Consider the following 17,237-nt stretch of genomic DNA (forward strand, 5'->3'; position numbering starts at 1 on the left):
GCCCCCTTAGATTACAAAAATGCATACTAACTGTTTTGGAGTCAGAGAATTTGAAACCATTATAGTTTGCCCAACCCTGAATTTTGTTTAAACATAACTGTAATTTCCTTTCTAAGGTGTTCATGTTTTTCCCATAAGTAAGAATGACAAAGTCATCAACATACAAAGAGCACTCTATGCCAGGGGACAGCGCATTTATGATGCTATTTATTTTAATGTTGAACAGGGTGACTGACAGAATGCTGCCCTGGGGTACACCCATTTCCTGGTCATGAGTGTCAGAAGCGGAGTTGCCCACTCGGACCTGAAATTTTCGATCTTTCAGGAATTCCTCCACAAAACGGGGGAGGTGTCCCTTAAGCCCCATAAGCGCCAGGTCACGTAGAATGCCATGTTTCCAGGTTGTGTCATAGGCCTTTTCTATATCGAAGAATACAGCTACTAGATGTTCTCTTCTGAGTAATGCATTTCTAATATAAGCTTCCAGCCTTACCAGGTGGTCAGTTGTTGTCCGCCCCGGCCGGAATCCGCACTGGTAGTTTGAGATCACTTTATTCCTTTCCAGGTGCCAGACCAGCCTACTGTTAATCATTCTTTCCATGGTTTTGCAGATGCAGCTTGTTAGTGCTATTGGTCGATAGTTAGCTGGGTCAGAGCCGTCTCTTCCCGGTTTAGGTATCGGTATAACTGTGGCTTTCCTCCAGCTGTTTGGGAAAGCGCCTGTTTGCCACACAGTTATAGACCCCTAGTAGGACTGCCAATGAGGGTTCGGGAAGGTGCTTGAGGAACTGGTAATGGATTTCGTCTTCTCCAGGCGCTGTGTCATGTGACTTGTCCAGCGATTCCCTCAGTTCCTCAAGCGAGAACGGTTTGTTGTAGTCTTCATTGTTCTCTGACCTGAAATCAATGGGGTGTCTTTCCTCCCTGGTTTTGACTTTTTGGAACTCTGGCGTGTAGTGTGCAGTGGATGATTTTTCTGCTATTGAGGATGCAAGGCAATCAGCTATTTCTCTGGGGGACGTGACAGTTCGTCCTTGGTTTTTCAAATGCCCTATTGCATTTGATTCTTTCCCTTTGATTCGCCTTACTGCCTTCCAAACCGCTCTAGCAGAAGTTTTGGCATCCAGACTGCCGACAAAACTTCTCCAGGAATTCCTTTTGGCTGACCGTATGGTTTGTCTAGCCTTTGCTCTAGCTATCCTGAATAGCTTTAGGTTTTCCTGGGAAGGATTCTTTATAAATGCAGCCAGTCGTTTTTTCCTATCACCAATAGCACTTTTGCAAGCTGTATCAAACCATGGTTTGCTAGGCCGTTTTGGATTTGCAGAGGTTAGGGGTACAACTTTCCTGGCTATACTTAGTAGCTTGCTAGCAAAGGTATCAGCTGGGTTCTGTTCATGGAGGATATTTTCTGTGATATCCTCAGAGCATCTTTTTTGGAATTGTTCCCAATCGGCCTTATTCAGTTTCCACCGCTGAGGTCGTCCCAATGAAGGGAGATTGTTAGTAATGATGATTGGGAAGTGATCACTTCCCCATAGATCATTGCTAACTGACCATTTAAAATCGTCCAGAAGTCCGGGGACGCATACGGTGAGGTCAATGCATGTGAATGATCCAGTTCCTGGGTGCAAGTAGGTCGGTGATGCATCATTAAGTATGCATAAATCATGTTGGAGGAAGATATCCTCCAGCATACGACCTCTTGTGTCGGTATTGTTGGATCCCCACATGGTGTTATGGGCATTGAAATCCCCAAGGATTAAATAAGGCCGGGGGAGTTGTTTCAATAGGTCCTCCATGTCTGTTCGGTTTAATGGAGCGCCAGGTGGTAGATACAGGCTGCAGCAAGTGATAACCTTGTGAAGGGTTATCCTAGCTGTTACGGCCTGTAGTGTGGTCTGTAGTTCTACCCTCTCATGGGGGATGCTATCCTTCACAAGGATACAGACTCCACCTGATGCTCTCTCTGCATCCTCAACATTCTTGGTGTAAGCACGGTAGCTTCGGAAGCTGATGCAATCTTTTAGAAATGTTTCCTGTAAGCAGACAGCTACAGGAGTCTCAGAGTACATCAGTAGCTGCATTTCCTCGTAATTGGCCTTGAGGCCTCTACAATTCCACTGTACAATTCTGGGATCCATGGCTTATTCTAGATGACCTACTTGGAGCTATTTGGCCTTGGGAGGCCCCCGGAGGGGTTTCCCTTTATTCCAGTGACCTTGGTATTTTTATTCTTGGGTTTGGATGGAGAGGAGGACAACCCCCTTTTTGGGGAAGTCTTTCTCTCTGGAGAGGGGAGATCCCTCTGGTTAGAGCGGAGGTTATTTCCTCCTCTCTCACCTCGGGCATCCTCTCCGCTTTGATTTCTCCCCTTGGGAGTTGGTCAACCTCTAACTCGGTAGAGGTTGGGGTGTCTGGCTGGGTTCTCTGAGGAGAACCTGTGTCAGACATGATGTCTCCGGGTTCTCCCGGAGTATTGGTTTTGACATGCTGCTCAGTCTCCATGCTCTCATCAGCGAGCAAAGAGAACCTGTTCTTTAGCATGACAACAGAGCTTTCTTGTTTCTTCAGAGGTGTGTTCTTTGGCGGTGTTTTCTTCTGAGTTGGAGGAGGAGGAGGGGGTGGTGGGGTCAATGTGTCCGTCTGTGTGGCTATGGATCTTACTATCTTAGCAACAGCCTGGGCGTAGGTCTTTGTCAAGCCGAATTGGCCCTTGGGTAGGGCCAGTACAGCCGATTTCGCCTGGCTAAAGGTACATCTGTTTCTTGCCTTGTACTCCTGCACGGCAACCTCATGTTTCCACACAGGGCAGTCCTTGGAGTAGGCTGAGTGGCCAGCTTGACAGTTTGGGCATTTGAACTGGGCTGTGCAGCCCTTGTCCTCATGACCCTCTCCAGCACATCTGGCACACACAGTGTTCCTCTTGCAGACTGCCGCGCCGTGTCCATAACCCTGGCACTTGAAGCACCTCATGGGGTTAGGTATGTAGGGCCTCACTGGAACTCGTAGGTATCCTGCCTTCACATACTTTGGCGGTGTCCTAGTTCCGAATGTGAGGATAATAGTGGCGGTTTTGACCTCCTCACCCACCCTTCGCCTGGTAATGCGCCGGGCATGGGTGACTCTTTCAATGCCCTCCACTATTTCCTTCTCGGAACATTCCAGTAGGTCCCTAGAGCTGATTACACCTCTGCTGGTGTTCAGACTCTTGTGTGGCATGACTTCCACTTGGAGATCACAGAGTCTTCGGCATCTTAAAAGCCCATCAGAGTGTGTCTTGCTGTGTACTTCTACAAGGAGTTCCATTGATTTGTGTAGCTTAGACACACTCTTGGGCTCTCCCACTACTGACTTGAGTCCCTTATAGATAATAAAAGGGCTCAACTTGGTCATGCTTTTTCCCTACTCTGTGCATCTAACCACCAGAAATGATGGCCAGGTGGCACAGCTTTTTGGGACCTCCTCTTTTTTATCGTCAATTCGTCGTTTCTTGCCCAGACATAGGTCTGGGGCAAGTAGTTTTGTGTGTGTTTTTTTGTCCATATATATTTTGGTTAATTCGGCACCTGTGCTCCCCACCCGCCATCGAGTTCAACAAGGGGACGGGCCATTCGGATGTCCAGAATAAGCCCGCCAGGGCTACACAGGTGCTATACTCAGTCAGCTGCTACATCGGACATGTGTCCGATACAGCAGCTCCCTGATTGACCCTCCAGCCACCGCCCTCCAGCATAGGTCGACGACCTATGCTGGTAGCTCGGCATGACCAGCCGGTTGACCCAGAGCGGGCCATCTGGGTCTCAGGTCTAGGGGAACTTGGAGCCAAAGTATTGTGTTGTTGTGGTTTATCCTCAGATAGCCACCACTCAAACACCAGGATCTCTTTATCTCCCCTTACCCGTCGCAGCCCACGGCAAACGGACTGGTCTAGGACGTAGTGAGAATTTAAAGTTAAGGAGACAGTGTGATGATCAATGAAGGCAGACTTAGGAAGAGAGGAGGCAGACACAATGATAGAAAAGAAGTAGGGCACTTTTGAGCTCCAAAAGTGCTAAGGAAAGAGGAGCGCAGTTTAACGTCATTTCTCGGGACGGCATAAACTCTATGAAGTTGTATATGAAGCATAAGTAACATTACCAGATGCATTGAATGAAACTTTCAATATGGACGATCGACCGTCAGGGATTCCGACTTCTCTACCATAGTCTGTATACCAATTAGCAGAACCTGGGGGATTGCCTACATCCGAAAGCTCACATCTACACGTAGCCATTGATCCTATTGGTGTATATTCAGAATCGGTACAGTTAAGTGGGGACACAGTTGGAAGCTCTGAAAATACAATGTTGATAAACATGATGACAAGTGTCTTGACAAAGTAAACTATATTTCACTATTTCATATCTTATGGAATATACTGATCAGAGGTTCTGACATTAATCAACTATTACCAACCTATGGTTAAGGCTTAGGCTACTGCCTACCAATGAAGAGCATGAATATAAAGCCCGGCACGACAGCATATTACCTATGTAACAATTGTAAACCTGACCTCCTCTACAATGTTGTTTTTGTCCCATTGAAGGGTAGCTACTACTGCAGTGTTTTTTTTAAACGTCTTCAAGTGAAGCCCTCAAAAACAAAATACACAAGCACCCCAACCTTAGACAGTTATGGGGGGAGCGCTAAAAGCTCCCCAACCTTAGACAGTTATGGGGGGAGCGCTAAAAGCTCCCCAATCTTAGACAGTTATGGGGGGAGCGCTAAAAGCTCCCCAATCTTAGACAGTTATGGGGGGAGCGCTAAAGGCTCCCCAATCTTAGACAGTTATGGGGGGAGCGCTAAAAGCTCCACAATCTTAGACAGTTATGGAGGGAGCGCTAAAAGCTCTACAATCTTAGACAGTTATGGAGGGAGCGCTAAAAGCTCCACAATCTTAGACAGTTATGGAGGGAGCGCTAAAAGCTCCACAATCTTAGACAGTTATGGAGGGAGTGCTAAAAGCTCCACAATCTTAGACAGTTATGGAGGGAGCGCTAAAAGCTCTACAATCTTAGACAGTTATGGGGGGAGCGCTAAAAGCTCCCCAACCTTAGACAGTTATGGGGGGAGCGCTAAAAGCTCCCCAATCTTAGACAGTTATGGGGGGAGCGCTAAAAGCTCCACAATCTTAGACAGTTATGGGGGGAGCGCTAAAAGCTCCACAATCTTAGACAGTTATGGGGGGAGCGCTAAAAGCTCCCCAACCTTAGACAGTTATGGGGGGAGCGCTAAAAGCTCCACAATCTTAGACAGTTATGGGGGGAGCGCTAAAAGCTCCCCAACCTTAGACAGTTATGGAGGGAGCGCTAAAAGCTCCCCAACCTTAGACAGTTATGGAGGGAGCGCTAAAAGCTTCCCAACCTTAGACAGTTATGGGGGGAGCGCTAAAAGCTCCCCAACCTTAGACAGTTATGGGGGGAGCGCTAAAAGCTCCCCAATCTTAGACAGTTATGGAGTGAGCGCTAAAAGCTCCCCAACCTTAGACAGTTATGGGGGGAGCGCTAAAAGCTCCCCAACCATAGACAGTTATGGAAGGGGGTGCTAAAAGCTCCACAACCTTAGACAGTTATGGAGGGAGCGCTAAAAGCTCCACAACCTTAGACAGTTATGGAGGGAGCGCTAAAAGCTCCCCAACCTTAGACAGTTATGGAAGGGAGCGCTAAAAGCTCCACAATCTTAGACAGTTATGGAGGGAGCGCTAAAAGCTCCACAATCTTAGACAGTTATGGAGGGAGCGCTAAAAGCTCCACAATCTTAGACAGTTATGGAGGGAGCGCTAAAAGCTCCCCAACCTTAGACAGTTATGGAGGTAGCGCTAAAAGCTCCCCAACCTTAGACAGTTATGGAGGGAGCGCTAAAAGCTCCCCAACCTTAGACAGTTATGGGGGGAGCGCTAAAAGCTCCACAATCTTAGACAGTTTGTTGTTTGTTGATTTGAGGCACATCGGCACAATTTAGGCCATGTCGTGCCTGCAGTTGTTGTTGTTGATTTGAGGCACATCGGCACAATTTAGGCCATGTCGTGCCTGCAGTCCCTCAAGGAGCACTCTCTCTCTAAACAACAAGGGCCAGATTCTATACAGTCGTATAATTAAAATCAAGGTCTATTCACAGTTAAAATAGTAAAGGTAGTAAAAATTTAAATATTTGGTAAAAATCTAATGTAAATAGTGCATGTTCACAAATTCAGAAATCAGATCTTCGTAGATAGCCCCACTTCCCGAATAAAGCCCAGTACCTTCCCAGGGTCGACATTATTAAATAGTGTTTTTAGATTAGTGGCTCTAAAATATTTCGCCCTGACATCCTGGTATCTGGGGCAATCAACGAGGATATGTTCCACGGTGAGGCGAGAGTCACAGTACTCGCAAAGTGGGGGCTCCTCTCTCTTCAGTACAAAAGAGTGCGTGATGTAGGTGTGGCGAATCCTAAGTCTGGACATGGTTGTGCTACCACGCCTTGTCAGACCCTTAGATGTGGGCCGCCACCTGACATCCGCCACAATCTGCCTGAGTTTACTGTGAGTCTCAGCCTCCCATCGGTTCTGCCACTCTCGATAGGTGGCAGAGGCAATACTTTGTCTTAGGTCCGAGTAGGGGATTTGGGTTCCTGACACCGCATGATTTAGGGCTCTCTTTGCTTCTCTGTCTGCGGCTTCGTTTCCCTCAATGCCAACATGGGAGGGGACCCAGATAAAGGTGACATGCCTACGGTCGGCTGTTATTTGGTCCAACAGCTTCAGGCTCTTATGTACCAATAGAATGTCAGTCTTCATCCGCCCCAAAGCTTGCAATGCAGATTTGGAGTCGGAGCAGATTATAAATTTACTCCTTTCTGATGCTTTTACGGCCATAAGTGCAAGCAATATTGCGTGCAATTCGGCCGTAAAGATGGAGCAGCCATCGGGGAGTCTACGGGAGATTGTTTTGTTCCGAAAGGAGCAGGCACACGCGACCTTTCCCTCCATTTTGGATCCGTCTGTGTAGATGGTGCCACAATCTCCGTAGCTCTCCTGCAGTTCCCTAAAGTGGACTTGTAGTATGCTTGGGTCTGTATTTTCTTTTTTGAAATTAAGGAGGGATAAATTTAATTTGGGTTTATTCATTAGCCAAGGAGGATTCTGAGGGGTTTCTATTTTAGAGATTTGGTCAATGGGTGGGGTTAAATTTTGGATGGGTTCTCTCATTCGAAGGCCCAACGGCTGTATGACGTTAGGCCTTCGATTGTATAATTCTACCTCTGTGGGGTTAAATATGGAGTCAAAAGCAGGGTTCGTGGGGTTGGATTTTAGCTTGACTATATACTGCATTGCAAGCTTTTTCATTCTTATATCCATGGGGAGTTCTCCAGCCTCCACATGGAGACTTGGGATAGGTGATGTACGAAACGCGCCGAGACAGAGACGCAGGGCAGCATTTTGTATTGGTTCCAGTATTTTTAGGTACGACTTCCTTGCTGCTCCATATATTATGGATCCGTAGTCTAGCTTGGATCGAATTAGACTCCGATAGAGCAGCAGCAAGGTATCTCTGTCAGCTCCCCAGTCCGTATGGCTGAGTACTCTTAGTATGTTTAATGACTTTTGGCATTTCTTCTTAAGTTCCTTAATGTGGGGGAGAAAATTAAATTTGGAATCTAAGGTGAGGCCTAACAATTTTGTAGTTTTCACGACAGGGATCTTCTATTTGTGTATAAATAGTTCAGGGTCTGGGTGGAGCCCCCTTAGATTACAAAAATGCATACTAACTGTTTTGGAGTCTGAGAATTTGAAACCATTATAGTTTGCCCAACCCTGAATTTTGTTTAAACATAACTGTAATTTCCTTTCTAAGGTGTTCATGTTTTTCCCATAAGTAAGAATGACAAAGTCATCAACATACAAAGAGCATTCTATGCCAGGGGACAGCGCATTTATGATGCTATTTATTTTAATGTTGAACAGGGTGACTGACAGAATGCTGCCCTGGGGTACACCCATTTCCTGGTCATGAGTGTCAGAAGCGGAGTTGCCCACTCGAACCTGAAATTTTCGATCTTTCAGGAATTCCTCCACAAAACGGGGGAGGTGTCCCCTAAGCCCCATAAGCGCCAGGTCACGTAGAATGCCATGTTTCCAGGTTGTGTCATAGGCCGTTTCTATATCGAAGAATACAGCTACTAGATGTTCTCTTCTGAGTAATGCATTTCTAATATAAGCTTCCAGCCTTACCAGGTGGTCAGTTGTTGTCCGCCTCTGCCGGAATCCGCACTGGCAGCCTGAGATCACTTTATTCCTTTCCAGGTACCAGACCAGCCTACTGTTAATCATTCTTTCCATGGTTTTGCAGATGCAGCTTGTTAGTGCTATTGGTCGATAGTTAGCTGGGCCAGAGCCGTCTCTTCCCGGTTTAGATATCGGTATAACTGTGGCTTTCCTCCAGCTGTTTGGGAAGGTGCCTGTTTGCCACACACAGTTATAGACCCCCAGCAGGACTGCCAACGAGGGCTCGGGAAGGCGCTTAAGGAACTGGTAATGGATTTCGTCTTCTCCAGGCGCTGTGTCATGTGACTTGTCCAGCGATTCCCTCAGTTCCTCAAGCGAGAACGGTTGGTTGCAGTCTTCATTGTTCTCTGACCTGAAATCAATGGGGTGGCCCTCCTCCCTGGTTTTGACTTTTTGGAACTCTGGAGTGTAGTGTGCAGTGGATGATTTTTCTGCTATTGAGGATGCAAGGCAGTCAGCTATCTCTCTGGGGGACATGACAGTTCGTCCTTGGTTTTTCAAATGCCCTATTGCATTTGACTCCCTCCCTTTGATTCGCCTTACTGCCTTCCAAACCGCTCTAGCAGAAGTTTTGGCATCCAGACTGCCGACAAAACTTCTCCAGGAATTCCTTTTGGCTGACCGTATGGTTTGTCTAGCCCTCGCTCTAGCTATCCTGAATAGCTTTAGGTTTTCCTGGGAAGGATTCTTTATAAATGCAGCCAGTCGTTTTTTCCTATCACCAATAGCACTTTTGCAAGCTGTATCAAACCATGGTTTGCTAGGCCGTTTTGGATTTGCAGAGGTTAGGGGTACAACTTTCCTGGCTATACTTAGTAGCTTGCTAGCAAAGGTATCAGCTGGGTTCTGTTCATGGAGGATATTTTCTGTGATATCCTCAGAGCATCTTTTTTGGAATTGTTCCCAATCGGCCTTATTCAGTTTCCACCGCTGAGGTCGTCCCAATGAAGGGAGATTGTTAGTAATGATGATTGGGAAGTGATCACTTCCCCGTAGTCATTGCTAACTGACCATTTAAAATCGTCCAGGAGTCCGGGGACGCATATGGTGAGGTCAATGCATGTGAATGATCCAGTTCCTGGGTGCAAGTAGGTCGGTGATGCATCATTAAGTATGCATAAATCATGTTGGAGGAAGATATCCTCCAGCATACGACCTCTTGTGTCGGTATTGTTGGATCCCCACATGGTGTTATGGGCATTGAAATCCCCAAGGATTAAATAAGGCCGGGGGAGTTGTTTCAATAGGTCCTTCATGTCTGTTCGGTTTAATGGAGCGCCTGGTGGTAGATACAGGCTGCAGCAAGTGATAACCTTGTGAAGGGTTATCCTAGCTGTTACGGCCTGTAGTGTGGTCTGTAGTTCTACCCTCTCATGGGGGATGCTATCCTTCACAAGGATACAGACTCCACCTGGGCTGTGCAGCCCTTGTCCTCATGACCCTCTCCAGCACATCTGGCACACACAGTGTTCCTCTTGCAGACTGCCGCGCCGTGTCCATAACCCTGGCACTTGAAGCACCTCATGGGGTTAGGTATGTAGGGCCTCACTGGAACTCGTAGGTATCCTGCCTTCACATACTCTGTCGGTGTCCTAGTTCCGAATGTGAGGATAATAGTGGCGGTTTTGACCTCCTCACCCTCCCTGCGCCTGGTAATGCGCCGGGCATGTGTGACTCCTTCAATGCCCTCCACTATTTCCTTCTCGGAACATTCCAGTAGGTCCCTAGAGCTGATTACACCTCTGCTGGTGTTCAGACTCTTGTGTGGCATGACTTCCACTTGGAGATCACAGAGTCTTCTGCATCTTAAAAGCCCATCAGAGTGTGTCTTGCTGTCTACTTCTACAAGGAGTTCCATTGTTTTGTGTAGCTTAGACACACTCTTGGGCTCTCCCACTACTGACTTGAGTCCCTTATAGATAATAAAAGGGCTCAACTTGGTCAGGCTTTTTCCCTCCTCTGTGAATCTAACCACCAGAAATGATGGCCAGGTGGCACAGCTTTTTGGGACCTCCTCTTTTTTATCGTCAATTCGACGTTTCTTGCCCAGACATAGGTCTGGGGCAAGTAGTTTTGTGTGTGTTTTTTTGTCCATATATATTTTGGTTAATTCGGCACCTGTGCACCCCACCCGCCATGGAGTCCAACAAGGAGACGGGCCATTCGGATGTCCAGAATGAGCCCGCCAGGGCTACACAGGTGCTATACTCAGTCAGCTGCTACATCGGACATGTGTCCGATACAGCAGCTCCCTGATTGACCCTCCAGCCACCACCCTCCAGCATAGGTCGTCGACCTATGCTGGTAGCTCGGCATGACCAGCCGGTTGACCCAGAGCGGGCCATCTGGGTCTCAGGTCTAGGGGAACTTGGAGCCAAAGTATTGTGTTGTTGTGGTTTATCCTCAGATAGCCACCACTCAAACACCAGGATCTCTTTATCCCCCCTTACCCGTCGCAGTCCACGGCAAACGGACTGGTCTAGGACGTAGTGAGAATTTAAAGTTAAGAAGACAGTGTGATGATCAATGAAGGCAGACTTAGGAAGAGAGGAGGCAGACACAATGATAGAAAAGAAGTAGGGCACTTTTGAGCTCCAAAAGTGCTAAGGAAAGAGGAGCGCAGTTTAACGTCATGTCTCGGGACGCTGCATTGACGATTATTGTCTTTCTCAAACAAACGTTTTGAATCTTGGTGCAGAAAACAAAAGTCCTTCTTTTAGTTCTAATTAAAATAGCTAATTGTTTTGTGTTTTTTTTTACATGAACTGAACATGATTACATCCCAGCTCAAACCTCTAGCATGATGGCCGGCAATGGCGGTGGGCAGGATTCCAACCCGAACTACCACACGACTAGGCAGCTATAATCCAATATGGATTTAGAATAAAGGCTTTTTGTCTTTAATTTGTTCCCAGTCTGAGAAACATTGCGCGACTTTTCTGTTGTAACAGTTAGCACGTTAGTGTTCTGCAGATGTATAGATGTACATTAGTGTTCTGCAGATGTATAGATGTACATGAGTGTTCTGCAAATGTGTGGATGTACGTTAGTGTTCTGTAGATGTATATATGTACGTTAGTGTTCTGCAGATGTATATATGTACGTTAGTGTTCTGCAGATGTATAGATGTACGTTAGTGTTCTGCAGATGTATAGATGTACGTTAGTGTTCTGCAGATTTGTAGATGTACTTTAGTGTTCTGCAGATGTGTATATGTACGTTAGTGTTCTGCAGATGTGTAGATGTACTTTAGTGTTCTGCAGATGTGTAGATGTACGTTAGTGTTCTGCAGATGTGTAGATGTACGTTTGTGTTCTGCAGATGTATAGATGTACATGAGTGTTCTGCAGATGTATAGATGTACATGAGTGTTCTGCAGATGTATAGATGTACATGAGTGTTCTGCAGATGTGTAGATGTACGTTAGTGTTCTGCAGATGTGTAGGTGTACGTTAGTGTTCTGCAGATGTATAGATGTACGTTAGTGTTCTGCAGATGTGTAGATGTACGTTTCTGTTCTGCAGATGTATAGATGTACGTTAGTGTTCTGCAGATGTGTAGATGTACTTTAGTGTTCTGCAGATGTGTATATGTACGTTAGTGTTCTGCAGATGTGTAGATGTACTTTAGTGTTCTGCAGATGTGTAGATGTACTTTAGTGTTCTGCAGATGTGTAGATGTACGTTAGTGTTCTGCAGATGTGTAGATGTACGTTTGTGTTCTGCAGATGTATAGATGTACGTTAGTGTTCTGCAGATGTGTAGATGTACGTTTCTGTTCTGCAGATGTGTAGATGTACGTTAGTGTTCTGCAGATGTGTAGATGTACGTTAGTGTTCTGCAGATGTGTAGATGTACGTTAGTGTTCTGCAGATGTGTAGATGTACGTTAGTGTTCTGCAGATGTGTAGATGTACTTTAGTGTTCTGCAGATGTGTAGATGTACGTTAGTGTTCTGCAGATGTGTAGATGTACGTTTGTGTTCTGCAGATGTGTAGATGTACGTTAGTGTTCTGCAGATGTGTAGATGTTCGTCAGTGTTCTGCAGATGTGTAGATGTTCGTCAGTGTTCTGCAGATGTGTAGATGTTCGTCAGTTTTCTGCAGATGTGTAGATGTACGTTAGTGTTCTGCAGATGTGTAGATGTTCGTCAGTGTTCTGCAGATGTGTAGATGTACGTTAGTGTTCTGCAGATGTGTAGATGTTCGTCAGTGTTCTGCAGATGTGTAGATGTACGTTAGTGTTCTGCAGATGTGTAGATGTTCGTCAGTGTTCTGCAGATGTATAGATGTACATGATTGTTCTGCAGATGTATAGATGTATGTCAGTGTTCTGCAGATGTATAGATGTACATGATTGTTCTGCAGATGTATAGATATACATGATTGTTCTGCAGATGTATAGATGTACGTCAGTGTTCTGCAGATGTATAGATGTACGTCAGTGTTCTGCAGATGTATAGATGTACGTCAGTGTTCTGCAGATGTATAGATGTAGTTGGACAAAAGCAAGGGGACACAAGCGTTGAACTGAAATACTTTCATTTCTCTAATACTAGTTCCCCCCAACATCAATGAGCCAATAGTACACAATCAGAAACAGTGTAAAAGTATTCATATTATTTCCAGCCACTATCTACATAGTTTATACTATCTTTTCACTATTATGCTATAAGCACATGTAATACATTTTTTAGAATTTTATTTAAGATAGCTCTTTTTAATGGAATATCATGAATATCATGAATATAAATATTTTTCTACCATAGTTAATGTTAATGTATTTCCTCCCGAATAATAAAATGTATTTTTATTATTATGAAATAAAAGTAAAGAATTATATTTTATTTGGAAACTCTTTAATATTATTCAATAAATTACATAATCCACTGAAAGGAATGATATTAGACTGCAGTATATTGTTTACACTGTGGCACTGAATAGAGTCATATGGATACCAATCATAAAGGAATAGTATTGGATTGCAGATACCAAACACAGTAGTAGTAGAAAGAAGGGTGAAAGTGCAACAGTGCCTGGTATTTACAGATGAATTTTCCTTTTTTGTCACACAAGAAGTTGCAAAGGGAAAAGGTCATCTCCCGAGACGTGAAATGTCACATATTTGCTACACAAAAAATCCTAAAATTAACTTTATTAAAAAGTAACTATTTTTAAAAAATATAACGCAATGATTTCTTATAATAAAAATGCATTTTAATTTAATATTACAAACAATTCTAAGTACTGGTACCTAAAAAGAAATTAAACTCTTATTTAACAGAATACGATACTCTCTCTCTCTCTCTCTCTGTCACTTCCATGCCTTTAGTAAACCTACTTGAACAATAACAACTAGTCTATATTGTCTATATATTCTGTCATAACGACGAATTGGAAGTAATTACAAAAACAACTATTTTCGAAGACCTACATAAAATGTCTGGAATCATTGTTTATTCTGTGGATGATAAATTGGAGGCGCGGTGGCTGAGTGGTAAAGCACTTGGCTTTCCAACCGGGGGTCCAGGATTTCAGTCCGGGGGAAAACTGATTTTTAATTTCGGCATCTTCAGGGTGCATCTGATTCCAGCCAGCTCCAATGGATACCTGATATTAGTTTGGGAAAAGTAAAGGCAGTTGGTAGTTGTGCTGGACACATGACACCCTCGCTAACTAGTGTCAACTAATAAAGCGTTTTTAGCATTTCTACATTGACAGTTTGATTTTTTTTTTTTTTTATTTGAGGCACATCGGCACAATTTAGGCCATGTCGTGCTTGACAGTTTGTACTTACTTAATGTAATGAGCGGGCTAAAGTCACTATCTGATGTCAAGTCCTTATTAAATGTCCCATCATTAAGGTTACAGGTTGGAGAAAATGAAACTCTAAAACTTTCTTCAGAAGGACTTAGATCCTGTAAATCTATTGATATAAAGCACTTGACGCTTACATTGGCTAGTTCACCACCACTTCTGTTGGTGGCTGTCCAAACGTTGCCATGGAATGCAACACCAGTTTTCTGAAATGTTATTTTGAGTTACAGAACAAAGTTGTTGATTTGAACATTAAAAATATCGAAGTAAAATGTTACATAAGATACGTCTAGGAGACCTGCATATGTCACCGTCTCATTAGTGACATCTGGGCAATGTTTATAATGTGCTATGGGACATGAAAACTCTGGGTGTGTTGGGTCAATAGGAAGGTTTTTAGTTAGTTACCCTGAAGTTTTGTTTGAGTATGCATGTATGTTTTTAGAGAACTGTCATATATTTTCTGTGTGGAACAATATTTAGTCACATTTGATTTCTGTTGGAACATTATTTATGATAGTATTGTACTCGTGTTGTATTTTCAAATGGACTTTCAGTGTACCCAGCACGGATAGACATAGTCGTTTGTTTGGCCTGTACAGTCCGCACTTCACAGATAGGGCCTACGTACCATCCTACATACACGAGATAGCCAAGCCCACTGGGGATGTTACACGAGATAGCCAAGCCCACTGGGGATGTTACACGAGATAGCCAAGCCCACTGGGGATGTTACACGAGATAGCCAAGCCCACTGGGGATGTTACACGAGATAGCCAAGCCCACTGGGGATGTTACACGAGATAGCCAAGCCCACTGGGGATGTTACACGAGATAGCCAAGCCCACTGGGGATGTTACACGAGATAGCCAAGCCCACTGGGGATGTTACACGAGATAGCCAAGCCCACTGGAGATGTTACACGAGATAGCCAAGCCCACTGGGGATGTTACACGAGATAGCCAAGCCCACTGGGGATGTTACACGAGATAGCCAAGCCCACTGGAGATGTTACACGAGATAGCCAAGCCCACTGGGGATGTTACACGAGATAGCCAAGCCCACTGGGGATGTTACACGAGATAACCAAGCCCACTGGGGATGTTACACGAGATAGCCAAGCCCACTGGGGATGTTACACGACGCATTTGAACCCTCAAGTCACGCAGATCCTAATATAGACGTGACAGATTACAAACTTTATTTCCACCGTTATAATAATAGTAGTGCAAATACTACTCATAAGCGAGAACTAATGTTAGTTATCAATAGTATGTATCCCTATTAAGACAGAACTAATACCAGTTCTCAATAATATGTATACCTATTAAACCAGAACAAATGGCAAATATTAATAGTATTTACCCCTATTAAGACAGAACTAATGTCAGTTCTCAATAATATGTATACCTATTAAACCAGAACAAATGGCAAATATTAATAGTATGTACCCCTATTAAGACAGAACAAATGTCACATATCAGTTTTTTTGACCCAAAACAAATTGTATAAAGGTCGAGTAAACATCTGGAAACGTTTCTGTTTATTGCTTCATTGCAGTGATGTTATAAGAACTCTATAGAAAATATAGAAAAAAAAAGTTTTAAAATGTTGCCATGACAACGGCTGCAATTTTCCTAGTAAAGATACATATTTGTAAAAACTATTTTCTTAGACACTTTTTGTTTTGTTTTCAATTTTGTTCTTATTCTGTCTGAACAGAGACTGAGCTATCAGGTGAAAACTTCAAATAATGGAACTAGTTAGGCTAATTACGGGTAGCCAAGAATCCTTTTTCCTTGGGTGAGCTTTTTTTCTTTTTATTAAACCTAAAGGTTAAGCGCTTGGCCTCTGAACCTGGCGTCCTGGGTTTGAATCTCTGAATTTGTAATGGGGGACAAAAAGGTCGTTATGTTGTCTAAATGACATCCTGCTCGTTAACCGCTGGCCCTAACCCTAACAGTTTTGTCCTAAAGATCGCAAGGTCTGAAAGGGAAACTATTTCTAATATTGTCAGACTGCAGGAGACATATTAGCTTTTTTTTTTTTTGTAGTAAAGTCAGCAATAATAATATTTATATAAAAAATAAATCTAAATTTACAATCAAACCTAAAATAGTAGGTCCTAATATTCAATAACTTTAAGATGGACTATTCAAAATATTTAAAAGAAGGTCATGACAATGAGATTAATTTTTATATGTAATCACTGCAAGTTATTTTAAATAATTTGTGTATAATAGTTGTAAAATTAACAATCTGTTATTGACAGCATGAAAATTAATAAATAAAGGACATTTGATTCCAAAGTGTTTTCTCTCTCACGCGCTTCTTTAGTTGACTATTTGAGTTAGAGGGAACGATAGCAGATTTAAAAAAAAAAGAGAATAAATGAAAAGGGGAGCGGTAGGAGGACGGATGACACGAGCCCAAAAAGGAGGACATGGCCTCCAATTGCCAGACGTGTCTCCCCTTGGTGAGTGGTGCTCAGGCCAGCAACCTTAGCACAGTGCAGGACGGGGCACGTTGGTAGGAATGATGTCATTATTTCACGTTTCTTTGGTCAATGTTTGTTTTCCCCCAATGCTCATTGGATCCTTGAAACTGAGGGGAACGATGTGCGAGTACGAGGTATTTGTGTGCAGATCAAATGAAAGGCTCCTGACCTGACCTCTGACCTGGCCTGACCTCTGGCCTAACCTGACCTCTGACCTGACCTGACCCGAGCCTTACTAGAAGAGAACGTACAAAGTGTGAGAGTGAGCAGACAGCATCGGGATAGACCGAACTTGTTTCACACACGATATTCAATGAAGTATTTCTCTTGTCTAGTGTAGGCATCTGGCAAGTTGGTTTAGCTGGTTTACCTGAAAGTAGACATTGGTTTTAGGTCAATTAATAACTTTGTAAATAAATCAGAAAAATGTTTCTGACTAAAACAACAAATCAATAAATAAATCGCTTTAAAATAAAAACAGTATTTAGTACGAATGATGTTATTATTTCGCATTTCTTCTGTCAATGTTTTTTTTTCTAGAGAGCTCAATTGATTATTGAAACTGAGGGGACTGTGTACGACTGTTCAATGCAGTTGAACTACATCGATAAGGCCTCA

The 17,237-nt window shown here is 43.8% G+C and overlaps 1 protein-coding gene across 4 annotated transcripts in view; it reads right to left on the minus strand.

Annotated features, from left to right (window-relative positions):
• The window catches only part of LOC106059474 (uncharacterized), a 70,713-nt gene that overhangs the window by 15,917 nt on the left and 37,559 nt on the right, over positions 1-17,237 (minus strand). For all 4 annotated transcript variants that reach the window (XM_056031471.1, XM_056031469.1, XM_056031472.1 and 1 more), the window contains 3 exons: positions 16,871-16,989; positions 14,103-14,328; positions 4,141-4,335 (listed from right to left, as the gene is read on the minus strand). In XM_056031471.1, the coding sequence (XP_055887446.1) occupies positions 4,141-4,335; positions 14,103-14,328; positions 16,871-16,989 (540 nt within the window). The remainder of the gene's footprint in view (positions 1-4,140; positions 4,336-14,102; positions 14,329-16,870; positions 16,990-17,237) is intronic.

Source organism: Biomphalaria glabrata, chromosome 6 (genome assembly GCF_947242115.1).
Source record: "Biomphalaria glabrata chromosome 6, xgBioGlab47.1, whole genome shotgun sequence".
Lineage (NCBI taxonomy): Eukaryota > Metazoa > Mollusca > Gastropoda > Planorbidae > Biomphalaria > Biomphalaria glabrata.